At 44.4% G+C, this 19,549-nt stretch overlaps 1 protein-coding gene across 1 annotated transcript in view; it reads right to left on the bottom strand.

Moving 5' to 3' along the window:
- Positions 1–19,549, bottom strand: part of ADAMTS19 (ADAM metallopeptidase with thrombospondin type 1 motif 19) — a 520,219-nt gene that overhangs the window by 337,596 nt on the left and 163,074 nt on the right. The window contains exon 7 of the mRNA XM_073625112.1: positions 11,637–11,680. Coding sequence (XP_073481213.1) covers positions 11,637–11,680 — 44 coding nt within the window. The remainder of the gene's footprint in view (positions 1–11,636; positions 11,681–19,549) is intronic.

Raw genomic sequence — 19,549 nt, 5'->3', positions numbered from 1 at the left:
TTGGTCCTTCCGCAAATTGGGTCTGGTGTACGGACCATTTTTGCCACCATAGTCCTCCCTCCTCAATATAGCCACCATCTCAACCATTTCTTCAGAGGCCATGTTGGTGGCCTTATATCTCCTCCTGGATCTGGATGTTTGGGGCTCCAGGCTTTCCTCCGCGCTAGTTCCTGAGAATGTCTCCACCATCTTTAACTATATACTCCCACTGCGCAACGAACAGAGAAGGGGTGGGGAAACTTTGTCATAAAGAACATCAGGGGCGGGCGACGCAGAGGGAGCATGGCACATGCGCAGTGTATATAAAGCTAGTGCGCTGGCCTACGTATGTCCGAACGGAAGTAGCGAGCATCATAAACCAAGGTAAGATTTAAACGTGTGTGTCTGTGTGCCCTAAATTGGGATAAAGATAATACTGGGAGTTTGGACTGACATTACTGTTTTTCTCTTGTGTATTGTCTTTCAGAAAAAATTAATCCTTTTAAGGAGGAAGATTTTTTGAGTCATTTTATTGACCTATATGAAGCTAACCGAAACCTGTGGGAGGTCAAGCACCCCTTGTAAGCAAGCATGGCAGGCAACACTGGAGATACTTCTGGAGTTTGTAAAGACTCGAGTCCCCCAGGCAGACATTAGGTTAGTGGACAATAAAATTGGGATCTTGCGGAATATGTACAGGTGGGAGCACAAGAAGATACAGGAGTCCCTCAAATCAGGAGCAGCAGCAGACAAGGTTTATGTCCCCAAGCTGTGGTACTATCCAAAACTGCGTTTTCTGGATGACCAGACAGAAGCCAGGCAATTGCTTTTAAACCCTTCCCTCCACCCTTACCTCCACCCTTCCCTCCACCCCAGCTGAGGCGTCCCAGAAAGAACGGGGCCCTTTCATCCTTGAAGAAGTGGATGCGCTCAGTGGGAGCCAGGTATACTTTTTGTTTTGTAATTATTGATTGTCTGAATCTTAATGATGTAAACTAAAGTGTTTGATTTGCTTACAAATCAATGATTTTATCACAAATATTATTATGTATACATATTACTAGAAAATAGTGCCCAAAAATGTTGTTCAAATATTGGTGAACAGCTAGAAAAATGGTGGGATCAAAATGATAGCCTTTTCTATTGGTTTAAAATTAAATTTGCAAGTCATGAGCTGAAAATTGTGTGTGATTTACGAAGCCAAAAATACAACTATGTCCCTTTTTTATACACAGGATGAGCTCAGCCAGGAGGAGGCCGTGCCCAGTGGTAGAGAGGAGGAGGCTGTGCCCAGTGGCAGGCAGGAGGTGGCTGGGCCCAGTAGGAGCCTCACAGAATGCCAGGTGCCTCCCCTCCTCCTTCCCACCAATAGGCCTAGGAAGATGACCAGAATAGAGGAGCAATCACTTGCTCTCATTCAGGAAGCAACCAAAATCATCAGTGACCCCCCCCAATGCTGAAGAGGCCTATGGTACATATTTGGCCACCAGGTTGATGGAACTGGAGAAGGAACAACACCTCCTCTGTAAGGGGCTTTTTTCTGAGGCCCTTCAGAAGGGGTTGTGGGGCCAGCTTACTAAAACAAGCCATATTTATAATGAAGCCCTTAATCATCCTCCTCCACCTCCTCCTCCTCCTCCTGCCACAAGTACGCCACCAGAGGCACAGCCTCCAAGGAAGGCTGCAGAGAAGCGTGGAGGGAAGGCTGCAGGGCAGCGTGGAGTGAAGGCTCTACAGAAGAGTCGAAAGTGATTGCCTGGCTTCAGTCTGGTCTGACAGAAGTCGCAGATTGTGCTCCCTATTATATGGACTCTGCAAAATCCCAATTTTGTTTTGCAATGACTTGATGTTTGCCCTGGTGGACAAAAGGATTCACAAATTCCAAAAGTGTCTCCAGTGGTGCATTCCTCTTTATTTTGTTAACCAGAATAAATGGCTATTTTCTTTACACAAAAATGTTCTATTTGTGTTTTTATTCCAAAGGACAGTTTGTTTGTGAGTAGGCAGGTACATGTCTAAAAGACTATGGGGGTTATTTACAAAAGGCAAATTCATTTCACATTACAAGTGCAAACTACAAGTGCAAAGTGCACTTGAAATTGCACTGCAAGTGCACTTGTTGGAAGTGCAGTCGCTGTAAATCTGAGGGGAAGAGCTGAAATGAGGGGAAGCTCTGCTAATTTTATCAGACAATCATGTGCAAGTTAAAATTTAGTTTTTTTAGTTTCCTTCCATGTGCCCCTTGGAGCCACAGCGACTGCACTTCCAAGTGCTCTTTCAGTGCAATTTCAAGTGCACTTTTGCACTTGTAGTGCTAAATGAATTTGCCTTTTGACAAATTAACAAGGGACACCAACCTCATTAAGGTTCATAAAAAATACAAGATAATAATATTATTGTGTAACTTGAAAATACAAAAAAAAATATAAAATGGAAATCACGAGAATTTTTTAAAATTTTTAAGAAATTGGAAAATATATATTGTTGAAATATAAAATTATAAAAGATGAGTCTAAAAAAGAATTGTAAACATTATTTATGCAGATCTGGCTTTTAAAAACTAGAATATTAGTCATGACATGAGGATAAATAATGAAGAAAGAAGTTTGTGAGAACTCTGTATGAATATAAGCAGCAAAACAACTTTATTCTTCTAGCATTATAAAGAAAAAAAGAATGCGCTGTATTAAAAGATCACTGAATTAGCAGCGTGAGGAATGTGCTAGCTTGAATACGAAGGCTAGTTTTATCAGACCGAGCTACCGTCTTGTACTTGCTTCAGAGCATGCGTCATTTTTGGTCCATCGGACTAGCACACAGACGAACCGTTTGCACGCTAGAAAGCCGAGTCCATCGGACAGATTTTAAACATGTTTTATCTCTAGGTCCGTCGGACTTTTGGGGAAAAAAAGTCCGCTGGAGCCCACACACGATCGAATTGTCCAACAGAGTCCGGTCCGCCGGACCAAGTCTGCCGGAAAGTCCGCTCGTGTGTACGCGCCATAAGTACCATTGTAGCAGGGGAAAAATGACTACACAGTGCAGTCAAAGACTAGTCAATTTTAGCACATTAGTTCTTGGTTACCAAACAGATATGGATAATGGAATTGGGATGGTCTTTCTTTGTCTATTGTCCTCCATATTCTAATTACCTTTAGATCAATAACACTGGAGATGAGCAAATATGTTTGCACAAGTCGCAACCTACAGTAGGCTTATTGGCTTTGAACATAAATTTGGGTGAACTAGCTCTCCCACAATTTTCATGGACTAGTCCACTCAATAAACTAATAAAATTGCCTAAAGGGTCACTAATTATTTCTCCCTGGCTGTCGCAGAATGTACAACAAACCTTCAAAAAAGAAGGCTTTATCGACCTCTGATCACCCGGTGGGATGTTAGGGGAATCCTGCTTTTAAAATGTAGATTGTTATAGGGGTAAAACTGCTCTCCTTCTGTGATGCCACTGATCCAACAAGGAAGCATACTACTGCCATTGTTATGCAACAGTGCCCCTGCAAGTTCAAAATTGGATCATAATTGTTGTCTGTCTTTTTTTTTTTAATAAAATAGTGATTGACTTTATAAAATTAGGTAATCATTGTTGCTGTTCATACAACCACACCATAATAATAACTAAGGGGTTTATAATACCCCTACTCATTCACGCAAACGTGAAGAGTAAATCCTTTTTTAAAAGTCCTTTATTAATCATAAATCGTAAATCCATCATGGATCACAATGCCCAGCGATCCCCGTCAATCATAATAAATGATGATCATCAAAAGAAAAAATCCTGCCAACCAGGATGTCTGATCTCATCAATTAGTGCCATTGAATGACATCTCAGGTCTTGGGTGACATCAGTGACCAAATATGACTATGGACATGGACCCCATCCCAATATACTGCATGTGAAGACCAACTACAGCTAAAAATAGCATTACAAATCTGCATTTTAATCCTTCCCACATTCTATCCAAAACTAAAAAAATATGTATAATCAACAGCATTATGTATAATCACCAGCATTAAGATAACTTTTTCTTCTGTTTCTAGGGCAAGTAAATATATTTTTAATATGTCACTGTATACTAACTATTAGCAGGCTTTTAAAAAAATATTTGTTTTCATGTTCTTGTCCTACGCTAAGTCTCTGCATGTTGCTAATTTCCCATACCGATCATTTGCTGCCAAACTACTGTGAAAACACTTATTTAGTTAGTTGGTGTAAAATATTTAATGGTCATTGAGTGCAATATGTCGAGCATGCATGCAATTACCATCATGGTCTCTTTGTGTTTATATCTCAGTGTAAGCTCTTGTTTATCACAAGACAAGTAAAATCTATATCACTTAATGGAGGCTGCCATTGCTGATCTCCTGAAAATGGTGGCTTCCAGGGAGACCAGGGGCTTCAGCCCGAAGGCCAAGGCTGGCACGGGGAAGGGGGGGGTGGCGCTGCTCTGGGTTTTTTGGCTGGGCGGTGGGATTGTGTGGCAGGGGGTAAGCTCATTTTCTGGTTGCTGCCTGGCTGACCACTAAACTCACCTACCTGCCACACATTGACCTACCTACCTGACATACACTGACCTACTTACTTGACATACATTGACCTACCTACCTGACACGCACTGACCTGACATACATACACTGCCATGCACTGACCTACCTGACATGCACTGACCTACCTGACATACATACACTGACCTACCTGACACGCACTGACCTACCTACCTGCCACACACTGACCTACCTACATGCCACACACTGACCTACCTACCTGACATACACTGACCTACCTGACATGCACTGACCTGACATACATACACTGCCATGCACTGACCTGACAGACATGCACTGACCTACCTGACAGACATGCACTGACCTACCTGACATGCACTGACCTACCTGACATACATACATACATACATACACTGACCTACCTAACATACACTGACCTATCTGACCTACCTAACATACACTGACCTACCTGACATACACTGACGGTAGTGACACACACTGACCTACCTGACCAGGAGACGTCATATGTACTGCAGAAACAGCTCAACTGTGGTGTGCGGTGCACGCCCATCTTCACAGCAGGCAGGTGGAGGAGAGGTAGAGAGGTGGAGAGGAGGAGAGCCGAGCGGGGATCTCATGCGGTGGCTGTATAGTAATTCCTGTCTTCTGGAGCCTGCAGCGCCTATGATGGACGTCACACGTCCCGCTGTCCTGCTATTGGAGCAGTGGGACGTCCATCAGCGCTGCATGCTCCAGAAGGCGGGACCTGCTATGTGACTCGGCAGCACTCAGCGGCGCTCGGCGGCGCTCGGGATAAGATCGGTCCACGCTCAGGGCTATAAATGGAACGGTGCCCACTCGAGATTCGGGGCTTTTTGGGGACCCACTTGGGCTTCAGCCACAGTAAGCCCCCCCGTGCCGACGCCACTGGCTACCTGGCTATTGTACTGACCTGCTGGCTTCAATACAGTCTAAATTACAGATCTGGAACAAGTGTGTAGAAAAGCAAAGTCATATTTATGCGAGAACTCCTGATTTGCATACTTGTTTTAACATTTGCAGATTGAGATGTTAGCAATGGCAATAAGGGATGAGCCTAGATTTAGTTCACTGGATATACTTGGGTTCGGTTTGCAGGATGTTTACTGAACAGCTCCCAAGTTCTATCACAGAAGTTAATAGGAACTGAAACTTTAAAACCAAGTCTGACAATTTTCAAGAATAATGACAAAAGGGTTGGTAGCACAGTGGCATAGTGGTTAGCACTTCTACCCATCAGCACTAGGGTTGTTGGTTTGAATCTCAATTACTGCACTACATGTGTGGATGTGCATGTTCTCCCTGTGCCTACATGAGTTTCCTCCCACACTCCAAAGATGTGCTGGTAGGTTAATTGGCTTCTGTCTAAATTGGTCCTAGTATGTGTATACAGTATATTACGAAAAGTATTGGGATGCCTGCCTTTACATGCACATGAACTTTAATAGCACCCCAGTTCCATCTTAGTCCTTAGGGTTCAATATTAACTTGGCCCACCCTTTGCAGCTATAATAGCTTCAACTTATCTAGGAAGGCTGTACACAAGGTTTAGGAGTGTGTCTATGGGAATGTTTGACCACCAGCAAAGAAGAGATTTTGGACAATTTCATGCTCCCAACTTTGTGAGAACAGTTTGGGGATGGCCCCTTCCTGTTCCAACATGAGTGTGCACCAGTGCACAAAGCAAGGTCCATAAAGACATGGATGAGCGAGTTTGGGGTGGAAGAACTTGACTGGCCTGCACATACTGGCCCATAGACACACTCCTTAACCTTGTGGACAGCCTTCCCAGAAAAGTTGAGACTGTTATAGCTGCAAGGGTGGGCCAGCTCAATTTTGAACCCTACGGACAAAGACTGAGATGCCATTAAAGTTCATGTGCATGCATACTTACCAACTGTCCCGAATTTCCCGGGATTCACAGGATTTGGACCTTTTTCACGTTTTTAGCATTTCCCGGGAAATGTCCCGGGAAATTATTTTTTTCCCTTTTTGCTCAGCTCCCCGCCGCCTCCACTAGAGGTCCGCGATTGTCTCCGCCGGCCGCCATTTACCCGAAGACCAAGAACAAGAGGCGGAGCCAGCCTGTAACACAAAGCCCACTGTGTGCCTTCATCCCGCCCAGCCCCTCTCACCCAGTTAAATCCCGCCTATTCCCCGCAGCCCCTCCCACCCTGATACACTGCACTGCCCCCCCAGCATGCCGTGACCTTTAATGTAACCCGGAAGCTGATATGGTCTGGGTAAGCCTTCCTGTGTAGCAGCGCTGTGTATGAGGAAGCAGCTTGCGTTCCACGCCTCGGCTGGGTGACACTGTCCCTGTTCAAGTCTGTGGTTATGGTGGGAGAGGAGCATGGAGGAGGCTGGAGAGCGCTGCAAGGGGTTATGGCGGCACCTCTCTTGTCACTTTCCCTGTCTTGTGTTATACTACTTCAGGTAACCGGTGCCCTGGGGACATCTGATGTAAGGAGGGGCCCTGAGGACACCAGATGTAAGGAGGGGCTCCGCTGGGGACACCAGATGTAAGGAGGGGCTCCGCTGGGGACCCCAGATGTAAGGAGGGGCACTGCTGGGGACACCAGATGTAAGGAGGGGCTCCGCTGGGGACACCAGATGTAAGGAGGGGCTCCGCTGGGGACACCAAATGTAAGGAGGGGCTCCGCTGGGGACACCAGATGTAAGGAGGGACTCCGCTGGGGACACCAGATGTAAGGAGGGGCTCCGCTGGGGACACCAGATGTAAGGAGGGGCTCCACTGGGTACACCAGATGTAAGGAGGGGCTCCGCTGGGGACACCAGATGTAAGGAGGGGCTCCGCTGGGGACACCAGATGTAAGGAGGGCTCCGCTGGGGACACCAGATGTAAGGAGGGCTCCGCTGGGGACACCAGATGTAAGGAGGGGCTCCGCTGGGGACACCAGATGTAAGGAGGGGCTCCGCTGGGAACACCAGATGTAAGGAGGGCTCCACTTGGGACACCAGATGTAAGGAGAGGCTCCGCCGGGGACACCAGATGTAAGGAGGGGCTCCGCCGGGGACACTAGATGTAAGGAGGGGCTCAGTTGGGGACACCAGATGTAAGGAGGGGCTCTGCTGGGGACACTGGATTTAAGGAGGGCTCCACTGGGGACACCTGATGTAAGGAGAGGCTCTGCTGGGGACACTAGATGTAAGGAGGGGCTCCACTGGGAACACAAGATGTAAGGAGGGGCTCCGCTGGGGACACCAGATGTAAGGAGGGCTCCTCTGGGGACACCAGATGTAAGGAGGGCTCCGCTGGGGGACACTAGATGTAAGGAGGGCTCCCCTGGAGACACCAGATGTAAGCAGAGCTCCGCTGGGGACACCAGATGTAAGGTGGGGCTCCGCTGGGGACACCAGATGTAAGGAGGGGCTCCGCTGGGGACACCAGATGTAAGGAGGGGCTCCACTGGGGACACCAGATGTAAGGAGGGGCTCCGCTGTGGACAACAGATGTAAGGAAGGGCTCTGCTGGGGACACCAGATGTAAGAAGGTGCTTGGCTGGGGACACCAGGTGTAAGGAGGGGCTCCCCTGGGGACACCTGATTCAAGGACAGACTCTGCTGGGGGCACCTGATGCAAGGACGGACTCTGCTGGTGGCAGGCGACATGGCAGGTGACACGCTCAGGGATCCCACTGATTCAACATTATGGTGAGTTGAATGATTTCATTCTATATTACAATGTAATAATAGAAATAATGCACTTCAATCATCCTGACACTATAACAACCATAGTGCCACAATGATTGAAGTGCTAACACCAGGTATTTGGAGTATCTTTATCTGCTGATTGTTAAACTTTCTAGAATACACATATTTCTATTGTTGTGAAGGATCTGGGGCTGCTTTCCCTCCATCCCTCTCCCCCCCTTTCCCTCTCCATCCCTCATTCATCTCAGACTCTAACCACACCCCTTTGAGCCACTGCCATTTAAGCCACGCCCACTATTTCATGTAAACCACGCCCATTTCTCTCCCATTTTTATTTTCCCTGTGCCACGCTTACAAACGCATGCCCCGCACCCTAATTATAATAAGACTCCACCTACAGCCAAAAAAGTGTCCCAAATTTTTTTTTTTACAATGTTGGCAACTATGTGCATGTAAAGGCAGGCGTCCCAATACTTTTGGTAATATAGTGTATATGAATGTGAGTTACAATAGGGGCCTTAGATTGTAAGCTTCTCGGGGGAAGGGAATGTATAATAAATAAGTAAAGCTCTGCATAAGTTGACAGCACTATATACCTGTATACCTGGAATAAATAAATAAAATAAACAAATTACACGGGGGGGGGGGGGGGGCATGGCAGTCAAATGAAGCAATAAATATGTCCGTTTCTTTTAATAACATGCCTAGGGGATGTCCTAAAATTTCTATGAAATGGCACTCCTGTACAATGTCTATAATGCACTACAGTAAAGTGATATTTACAAAGAAAAAAATACAATTTAAAATGACTGTAAATAAAATTTCCCTGCCAGCTTAATTTTCTGTGCGAAAAAACAGAATGGGGAGAACCCAAATTACATAGAAGACAGAGAAAAGGAAGAGTGCCTCTTTTATCGGCGGCGGGAGAGGGCCCCCCCTCCCGCCGCTCTTCGGTGCGCTCCGCCGCTTACCGTAGCCATCGGTAGGGGCTGAGGCGATCGGATCTTCTCCCTAGCCTGACATGGAGTGGGGAGAAGATGGCCCCCACCCGTCTCCAGATCATTGGAGGGCAGAAGCGACATCAAAACGTCACTTCCTCCCAATGCTCTTAAAGGGACATTTTTATTTTTTTAAATGACATTGATTGAATTTTTTTTATTGCATTTTAGTGAAAATATGAGATCTGAGGTCTGTTTGACGCCAGGTCTCATATTTAAGAGGTCCTGCCATGCTTTTTTTCTATTACAAGGGATGTTTACATTCCTTGTAATAGGAATAAAAGTGAGCAATTTTTTTTTAAGAACAGTGTAAAAATCAAAAATAAAAGGTAAAATAAATAAAACAAATTTTTTTTTTTAAACGTGCCCCTTCCCGTCGAGCCAGTGTGCAGAAAGCGAACGCATACGTGAGCAGAACTCGCATATGAAAACGGTGTTCAAACCACACATGTGAGGTATTGACGCAGTCATTAGAGCGAGAGCAATAATTTTAGCCCTAGACCTCCTCTGTAACTCAAAACATGCAACCTGTAGAAACAATGCCTATGGAGATTTTTAAGGGTAAAAGTTTGTCGCTATTCCAGGAGCGGGCGTAACTTTGAAGCGTGACATGTTGGGTATCAATTTACTCAGTGTAACATTATCCTTCACAATATGAAAAAAAAATTGGGCTAACTTTACTGTTGTCTTATTTTTAAATTTAAAAAAGGTGAATTTTTTCCGCTGCACAAATGCGGTGTGACAAAAAGTATTACAACGACCACCATTTTATTCTCTAGGGTGTTAGAAAAAAAATATATAATGTATATAACTTGTAAACACCAAATCTCAGAAAGAGGTTCAGTCCTTAAGTGTTTAAAACTCAAAAAGGGGCCACTCACAAGTGTGATTTAAAAACAGGCTCATCTACAGTGCAATGAGATGTAGATAATATCATTTGCACGATGAAACAGCAGGAGTCCGCAGTGAACCGCTACCATGGGGGGAGGAAGCAAGCTAGTACTCACCCAACATGAACTTGAGAAAGGAGCACGCATGCCCAGAAATGGCACTGCGCATGCTGTGAAACGCGACGCTATCCTCCTTCCAGTGATGTCATCCACCACACACTCCACGTGTCATTCCAACGCAATCCTGGATGAGTACTAGCCGGCTTCCTCTCCCATTAACCAAAATATATATATTTTTTTTTAATCTTTCTAAAATATCCCTTTGGCTGTAGTACATCTTACTCCAAGAATGAATCCTTGATGAGGGTACCCCACGCAAGAAAAAAATGATGTGGTCTCCACCCCAAAATTCATACCAAATCCTCATTCAAGCATACAACCTGGAAAGCAAAGAAAGGAGGGATGCCGACTGGAACCATACCGAGCCATTTGCTCTCAATACGGGGAGGGTTCCTTGTTAGTGGGATCCCTCTTGGCAAAGCACCCAGTTTGATGAGCAAAAGGGTCTCTTCCCTACTTCCCTGGCCTTTGGATGTGGGGGTCTGTGCGTGGGAAGCCTATGGAAAACTGGAAGCCCCTTTTAAAATAAGGAGACCTCCAGATATTCACTGCCCTCAAGTGAATGAGAAATGGTAGGGATACATATTACCCCTGCTTACAGTATTCACAAAAAAAGTGTAAACACTTAGAGCCCTTTCACACTGACAGCGCGGAGGCATCGGTGGTAAAACGCTGCTAAAACTAGCGGCGATTTACCGTCGTTTTAAGAGGCACTTTTCGGCTGCTAGTGGGGCGCTTTTAACCCCCATTAGCAGACGAATAAAGGGTTAAAAGTGCCTGCAAAGTGCCTGCAAAGTGCCTGCAAAGCGCCGCTGCACTTTGCAGGCGCTTCGGTGGCACTGTCCATTGATTTCAATGGGCAGGGGCGCTTTGGGAGAAGTGTATGCACCGCTCCTAAAGCACCTCAAAGAAGCTGCTTGCAGGACTTTATTTGACTTCCTGACAGCTCAGTTCCCCAGTGTGAAATCTCTCAAAGTCCCTCTTTGACAGTTGTCACAAGAGCAAATGCCCCTATCGGAAGATTTCCCCTCTGTTCTTGGTCTTCCCGTTCTACTGATAACTAAAAATTGTTACTAAGACAAATAGAGAGTGTGGATTTCCACAAATGGGGGCACAGCAATAAAACTCTAACAGGCTTTTTAACCCTTCAGTACACTTTAATAACTAGCTTATTTTTTTACTAATTCGTACCACTGGTTGGAAACCCTGCCATAGGATAAGCAACATGACAACGAGATAAAGACTGGGCCAGAAATGTCTGAGTGGCTTCAATGGACAGGAGCTGCTGCCACCTACAGGCAGAGTTGGATTTTCATTCTCATAACTGATGATAGTAACAAGTTGTATTTGTATACTGTTTATACAGTATATATCAGACTTTATTTAAATATAATATTACATTTTGACTCACCAACTGTATCACATGGTTCATCTTTATGGACACAGAAATCCGTCCTAGATGGAGGGGGAACAAGCACACATTAATCATAATTAACACTGTCTTACAAGTAATAATTATGTGACCAATTTGCACAGATTTATTATGCCTCAGTGAGTAAAAACAAGAACCTTTTACTGCAACCTAGACTACAGAAATAGTAAAGATTTGGATTTATAACAAGGTCTTGCTAGCTGTATGGCAGAAGTATGTTTGGGGCTGAAAAGCAGAACTAGGGATTTCTTATAATTTCATACAATTGATCAGAACCTCTAACTTGTGTGTGTTTGTGAGCATGTGTGTGTGTGTTGGGGTTTATAATATATGATCCATTCACAGTATATTATTACATAAAGTATATTATTGGCTTTGTAGTATAGGCATATATGAAGTCATCTCATTTCCCACCTTTCTATTCACATACAAGGGGTACTGTATATTATGCTATATATGTATACCATAGCACTGTGATTTGAACATGTCAAAACAAAAAAGCAAGTATATATATGCTAATCATAGATGACTTGTAGCACAGCAAGTCGATAAAGGTCATTGCACTGACAATGCTCATAGCAGTATACAACCTACAGCAAAATACTACTTTAATTTACTCTGCATTCCATGTGTCATTCCAACTGACATGGAAGCAAGTCACTTACATACCAAACAACCAGTACATGTCAATATAAGCACTAGGTTTCACAGATTAACTTTAGCTCAAACTACAGAAAAAGGATGTGAAATGTTCTGCATACCACAATGCCCTACTTATATGACCAAAGTATAAAATTGCATGTGACAGGATGGAGTTGTTAAGAGATGTTAGGATGCTTTATTATTACAGATATGTCAAAAAGATTGTGTTAATTGCAATAGATATTCCTGGAACCCTATATTAGATAAGGATCTTTCTGTTACTTCCTGGAGAAATATATGAGAATGATAAGCAGTGGAAGGTGAGGTAGCCTACTTTTGTGTAAAGCAGCTTAAAGAAAAGAATGACTGCAAAAATGCATGGAGATAAATTTGGTATTTTATCTGTAATAATGAGAAACTATTATTTTTTTATTTGCAGGTTATTTCCCTAGTGGTACAATGGAGTCAATGGGCTTTGGTGGCCTGGTGCGGGATTACTACCCAATAATCTTCTTTATCCTCTTGAGTCTAGACCAGTATGTATATAGTGAGTCTCTGCCACTATATGTTTCAGGCATGCTCTGACTGTACATACAAATCTTTACCAATGTGAAGAAGGCACTATGGCTGTAACGAGCCCCTTGCTCGCTCAGTTCCACTCTCCCGACACTCCTCTGCTGCTATAGAATCAGATTGCAGATTGCACCATCTGATTGCTCGGTCATCCAATGCTCCGGGATTAGAATTACAGCTATGTGCCATTCTAACCCAGTTGTGATAGCTCAGAACAAACACCAGGCAGGCTGTATGTGAGTTCAACCAGGAATCTCTCTTTATTGACAGGAATACAGTGTTATTTATACAATAAAAGAGGAGGTGCAGACCTGCTCATATTACTCTAACAATACAGCTGTAACCTAATTAACCTAATTAACCTAATTAACATGAGCTAATTAATTAATCCCTTTAGACAGACTAGATGACTCAGACATGACCTTTAGGCCAGACTGGCCGTCTTGTAGTTCAGAAAATCCAATCAACATTATCACAATCAACATAGACTCTTCTTCACACAATAGCAGAGTTAATTAACACAAACAACAATGGAGATCTAAAAAGGTCATTTCCTCTGTGAGTAACTGATCACATCTCTCCTCTATAGAGTACGGCGTGTGTGTGTGTGTGCGCCAGGAGATCACACACTGCTCTGTCATTTCTACAGACTGGACACCTGAGGATCACAGCAAAGGACTGACATCTTGTCCATGGAGCTGGACCCTCAATGAGCACCCTCCACTGACATCTTCGAAGCTATAGGTCAGTGAGATCAGAGAAGTTGGGTCGGTGAGTGTTGCCATCCCTCCATCATCTTCAGCTGTTGAGAACCAAGAGCTACTCCCCTGCTCCATTACAAGCCTGTCTGACTCCCAAGTCGTTGGCTGGGAGTCCACCACTGCTGGTAAGGGTATTTATGCTTACCCCTTTCATACAGATGTCTGATACCCTATCTTGTGGATGCTAATCTCGGATTTAATGGTCCTCCATCACTTATTCCGGCTGTAGTTGATCGTTCCAAATTGCACTATTTGGACTTTGAGTTATATCATTTACTTATGAGTTCAGGATGGACTTTTAGTTTCATTAGCAGTTTATATGTTCACTATTTTTTATGTTTATTTCCTCACCACACGTTCAATCCCATTTGTGTGTAGCACAATTTTGTGACGCTTAATATCCTCACAACATTTTTGGCCCACACACATAGAACTGCTCCTCCCTATTGCTGGGAGGTTCTCCTTTCTTTTCTTTTCTTTACTCACACACATTGTTGTGCCATTTTTTCACTTCAGGTGTTTAATAATAGTTTATATATGATTTATTTATATGGCTCACCTATATACCTTTAGGTTTATATTGTTTATTTATTTCTGCTAGTGTCAATGAACAGTTCTTAGACGATCTATTTTCATTAATATACTTTATTGCGCATATTGCCTTTCAGATAATATTCGGTCTGGTTTTGCCCAATAACGTACATCTTTTAGCGCCACACTTATTATTTTATACCTTTTTTACAATTTGTCTGATTGTTGTGTTGGCCGCTTTGCCCTCTGGTTGGTGCACTATTATTTTTGATTTTTTGATTTTTTAACAATGGAGATCTAATTACTCTTAGATCCCATAGTAGACTTATTTACAATATACATTTTAGTAGACAACAGACAGACAGGTGTTGGAATTTACATCAGCATCTCCTAACAGTATCTGTCCCAGCATTATGAATCAGCCACTATTCCAATATGGCAAATCCAGGGTCCCCAGAGTCTGTGTGTCCTGGGGGACCAGGACCCGAATCCACAGTAATACCACCTCAAGGGTCCCCAGGCATACAGCTCACAAAGAGCACCGTTCCCCCAAATGCAAGGGCCCACGATCGATCGGCAAGAGGCTAGCATACAGTCCCCTCCAAAAGTCTCTCTCCCGGCTAGGTCTGTCACAATGGCCAGTAAACTTTTCTGGAAAGCACTGTAAGGCCCCCTTTACATTGGTGTATTATGATACTGTGCAGTAGAATGTTCATTTTTCAAAAGTATGGCAACACATATACTACGGTGCACTGCTGTGTCACTGTTTTGTTCAACACAACACACAGTTTTAGTGATCGTAGAGGCAACTGCACAGCGCCTAGCAACTCACAACAATAGGCTGCTCTGGAGCAACTCACCATAATGCACCTTAATGCACAGTAACAAATTGCATTAATACACATCAGTTAACACAACCATAATGTGAATGAGCTCTAAGGCTGCATTCACACCTGAATGGAGTAACTTTCAGGCATTTTTATTTGGGAGTTTTTGAGCATTTTTAGAAATGTTTTTGAGCATTTTTAGAAATGTATTACAAGTAACTTACGGCTTCAGTTGTTTTTGTTTAGCCAGTAAAAAGCTCTAGTGGGAGGAGAGGTGGAGGAGATTAGGGGTGGAGAGTAGTGTTGGGCTAACAGTTCAGCCATGAATGAATGAATGAATTCAGGCCGAATATTGACTGTTCGCCCTTTCGAAGAACACCCGAATTGTCGGGTGTTTGACCGTTTGTTCGGCCTGCCGAGCGCTCCACAATGCGCTGCACAGTGCATTGGAAGCCCTGATTGGCTGAAACAATGAAGGATTTGCCCAATCAGGGCAGAGATCACTGTCAGAGCCATGATTGAAGAAAGTAATGATGACTGTGCCCAATCATGTCTCATTGCTCATAGACCCAACCCCCTCTATAAAAGGATCCTTCCCACAGCAGCCATTTGCAGTGTGACTTTGGAGTGGAGATAAGTAGAACAGGGATCTGTTCATTGCTACTAGCAAGTTTGTGTGCTATTGTGAGTTTAAAGTGTCAGTGAATATAGTGATAGTGCAGTGTGAGTGTAGTGTGATCATTCATTTTTACTTTCGTGTCAGTTTAGTGTCACTATAGTGAAAGGACAGTGTGAGTGTAGTGCAACCGTTCATTTTTACTAGTGTCAGTTTAGTGTTTCAGGACAAGTTTACTGCAGTATATTGAGGTGTGTTAGTGCACGTTTACTGCAGTATATTGAACTGCGTTAATGTACGTTTACTCCAGTATATTGAACTGCATTTCTGCACGTATACTGAAGTATATTGAGGTGCATTAGTGCACATTTACTGCAATATATTGACGTGCATTAGTGCACAATTACTGTAGTATATTGAACTGCGTTAGTGCACATTTACTGCAGTATATTGATGTGGGTTAGTGCACATTTACTGCAGTATATTGAACTGCGTAAGTGCACATTTACTGCAGTATATTGAGGTGCGTTATTGCAAGTGTACTGCAGTATATTGACATGCGTTAGTGCACATGTACTGCAGTATATTGATGTGCGTTAATGCATGTTTACTGCAGTATATAGACGTGCATTGCTGCACATTTACTGCGGTATATTGAGGTGCGTTATTGCAAGTGTATTGCAGTATATTGACCTGTGTTAGTGCACATGTACTGCAATATATTGATGTGCATTAATGCATGTTTACTGCAGCATATTGATGTACGTTGCTGCACATTTACTGCAGTACATTGATGTGTGTTAGTGCACGTTTACTACGGTATATTGAAGTGCCTTAGAGCACTTTTACGGCAGTATATTGAGGTGCGTTAATGCACGTTTACTCCAGTATATTCAACTTCATTTCTGCACGTTTACTGAAATGTATTGAACTGTGTTAGTGCACGTGTACTGCAGTATATTGAGGTGTGTTAGTGCACGTGTACTGCAGTATATTGAGGTGCATTAGTGCATGTTTACTGCGGTATATTGACTTGCATTACTGCACATTTACTGCAGTATATTGATGTGGGTTAGTGCACATTTACTGCAGTATATTGAACTGCATTGGTGCACGTTTACTCCAGTATACTAAGGTGCATTATTGCAAGCGTACTGCAGTATATTGACATGCATTAGTACACATGTACTGTAGTATATTGATGTGTGTTAATGCATGTTTACTGCAGTATATTGACGTGCGTTGATGTACATTTACTGCAGTACATTGATGTGTGTTAGTGCACATTTACTGCAATATATTGAAGTGCCTTAGTGCACTTTTATGGCAGTATATTGACATGCGTTAGTGTATGTTTTCTGCAGTATATTGAACTGCATCAGTGCAGTTTTACTGCAGTATATTGAAGTGTGTCAGTGGAGTGTGTCTGTGTAGTGAGTACTCAAGTTAAAGTGCACCAAACACTTCTTTCAATTGATCAAAGTGCATCCAAGTATACATTTCCCCTTTTCTATTCTATTTTGGTAATAAGCCCCCCCATCATGGCAGAGAGGCCAACAAGGAGAGGCAGACATTCCCATGGTACTGTGAGGGGGCCAGCAGCATCTATGTCCACAGGCAAAGGTGGACGTGGTCTGTCCTCAGGCAGGGCACCATTTCCTCTGTTTAGTGAGGTTGCCCGTGCTATTCAGCCACAGCATGCAGAGGAGGTGGTGGACTGGCTTACTAAACCATTCTCATCCTCCTCGTCCTCTGTCACCCAAGCAGAGAGTAGTGCACAGTCCACCGCAGCTGCCAGAGCAGCTTATTCTGCCTCGTTGTCCACAGCTACCCCTGCCATAGCCCCAGCATCATGCACTAAGTCAGCTGAGTTATTTGAACACAGTGACAGCCACTTGCTCATTGACAATGCACAGTCATTACTTGATTCTGATGTTGGTTCTGAGTTTGATGAAGGTAGGAACATGAGCCTACAGAGAGGGGAGAACACTGGTAAACAACAAATTGGCAGTCATGTTCCCCAAGCCATATTGTATTGCCAAGTTGGCTCCAGTGATGATGAGGACGGAGGGGATGATGATGATGATGTGACTTGGGTGCCAGAGGAGGAAAGTGAGGGTGAGGCACATCCCCAATAAGGCAGCCATCATGGAAGAGTAGAGAGCAGCCAACCTATTCCATCACGTTGTGGAGCTGTTATCTCCCGGCCCACTTCCCACAGCTCAGCTGTCTGGGCCCTTTTTAGCACATGTGCATTCGATAACACTGATGCGATTTGCAAACTTTGCCTCATGCGGATGAAGCGTGGCAAAAACAGCAGCCATTTGGGTACCACATGCTTGACAAGGCATTTAACCTCCTATCACTCAGCCCGTCGGCAAGAGCACCTGAAAGCCACATACTGTAAAAGGGATGCAATTCTGCTCCTCCTCACCTTTCAGGTCTACTATATCTCATGACCTCTCAGCAGCCTCCACTGACAGGAATGATGATATAACGAAGGGTGTCACAGGTCTTTGCAGCACGTCTGCCAGAAGGGCACCACCAGCTGTAGACTATAGTAGGAAAATTTCTCTGCCTTAGCTGTCGCATGAAAAAAAAATACAGTCACTGCCACCCACATGCCCAGGTGGATTTTTCCGTCTGGTGGATTCGGCCCCTTGGCGTGATTTTGCAGAATGTGCTGTACCACAAATACAATTTCTAAGACCATTCCAGCTCTGTACCATCACATAGAAAGCAATGTTGGGGCATTGTTGGGCAAGGCAGTCAGCCGCAAGGTCTAGCTTACTGCTGACATCCAGCAAGCATGGTCAGGGATGTTATATTTTGTTCACAGCACACTGGGTGACTCTGCTTGCAACTCGGAACTCGGAAGGATGTAGGACAGAGCTCAGTGCCGCAGCTTGTTTTTCCGGCATGTCTCTATACAGCTGGTGGTGATGTTGCAAGATTTTTCCCCACCTACTCCTCCTGCTCCATGCTTTCCTCTGCTAAATTGTCCTATGAACCATCAGTACACCCTAAGCGTTCAAGGGACTATTCAATGAGTCAGGTTAAAAGATGGCATGCAGTGCTTTAGCTGGTCTGTCTTGGGGACAGGAGCCACACCAGAGCAGAGATTCTTTCAGCTCTGCGGGGGCAGGCCCAGAGGTGGTTCACACCATGCCAGCTGGAGCCAGGAATTGTGGTGTGCGATAATGGCTCTAACCTCCTGTCCGCCCTCAGACAGGAAAAGTTGATGCATGCGTCATGCCTGGCACATGTCCTCAATTTTGTGGTGCAGTGTTTCTTAAGTAGGTCCCCGGGTTTGAAGATCTGCTAAAGCAGGCCAGGAGAGTCTGCAGCCATTTCAGGTGGTCATACACAGCCAGTGCTCGGTTGACTGAAAGTCAGAGGGAACTCCACCGCCTGATTTGTGACATGCTTACCAGGTGGAGCTCAACTTTGGCAATGCTGCTGCAGCTCTACTTGCAGCAGAGGGCCCTCAGAGTATGGCACAACAACATGCTCTTTTTCCCCCATGCCAATGGCTGCTGATAAAGGATGCATGCACTGTACTGTCACCATTTTAGGAGGTGACAAGAATGGTGAGCCATGACAATGCATGCATCAGTGACACAATCCCTGTTGTGTTCCTGCTGGAGCAGACTCTGCATGGCATTATGGACAGGGCACTCGTGGCAGAGCAGCGGGAGGTAGAGGAGCACTATCTTTCCTCTCAGGGCCCGCTTTATGCACACAATTTTCTTGTGATGCCACAGAACACACAACAGGAGGAGGAGAAGGAGGATTATGGAAGTTTTGGAGGCACTGAAGCAGAGGAAGACATACGTCAAACCTTAAGAGATGGTGTTCTGTCCCCAGAACCGCTGGGAGGAGGCAGTTCCAGATACTGTTATCCTCAGTGACCCCGAGGACTCTGCTTCTCATGCCTCCACA

Source organism: Aquarana catesbeiana, linkage group LG01, assembly GCF_042186555.1.
Source record: "Aquarana catesbeiana isolate 2022-GZ linkage group LG01, ASM4218655v1, whole genome shotgun sequence".
In the NCBI taxonomy this organism is placed as follows: Eukaryota; Metazoa; Chordata; class Amphibia; order Anura; family Ranidae; genus Aquarana; species Aquarana catesbeiana.
Note: the sequence above shows the minus strand (reverse complement) of the source record. Positions and strands in the feature narration are given on the sequence as shown.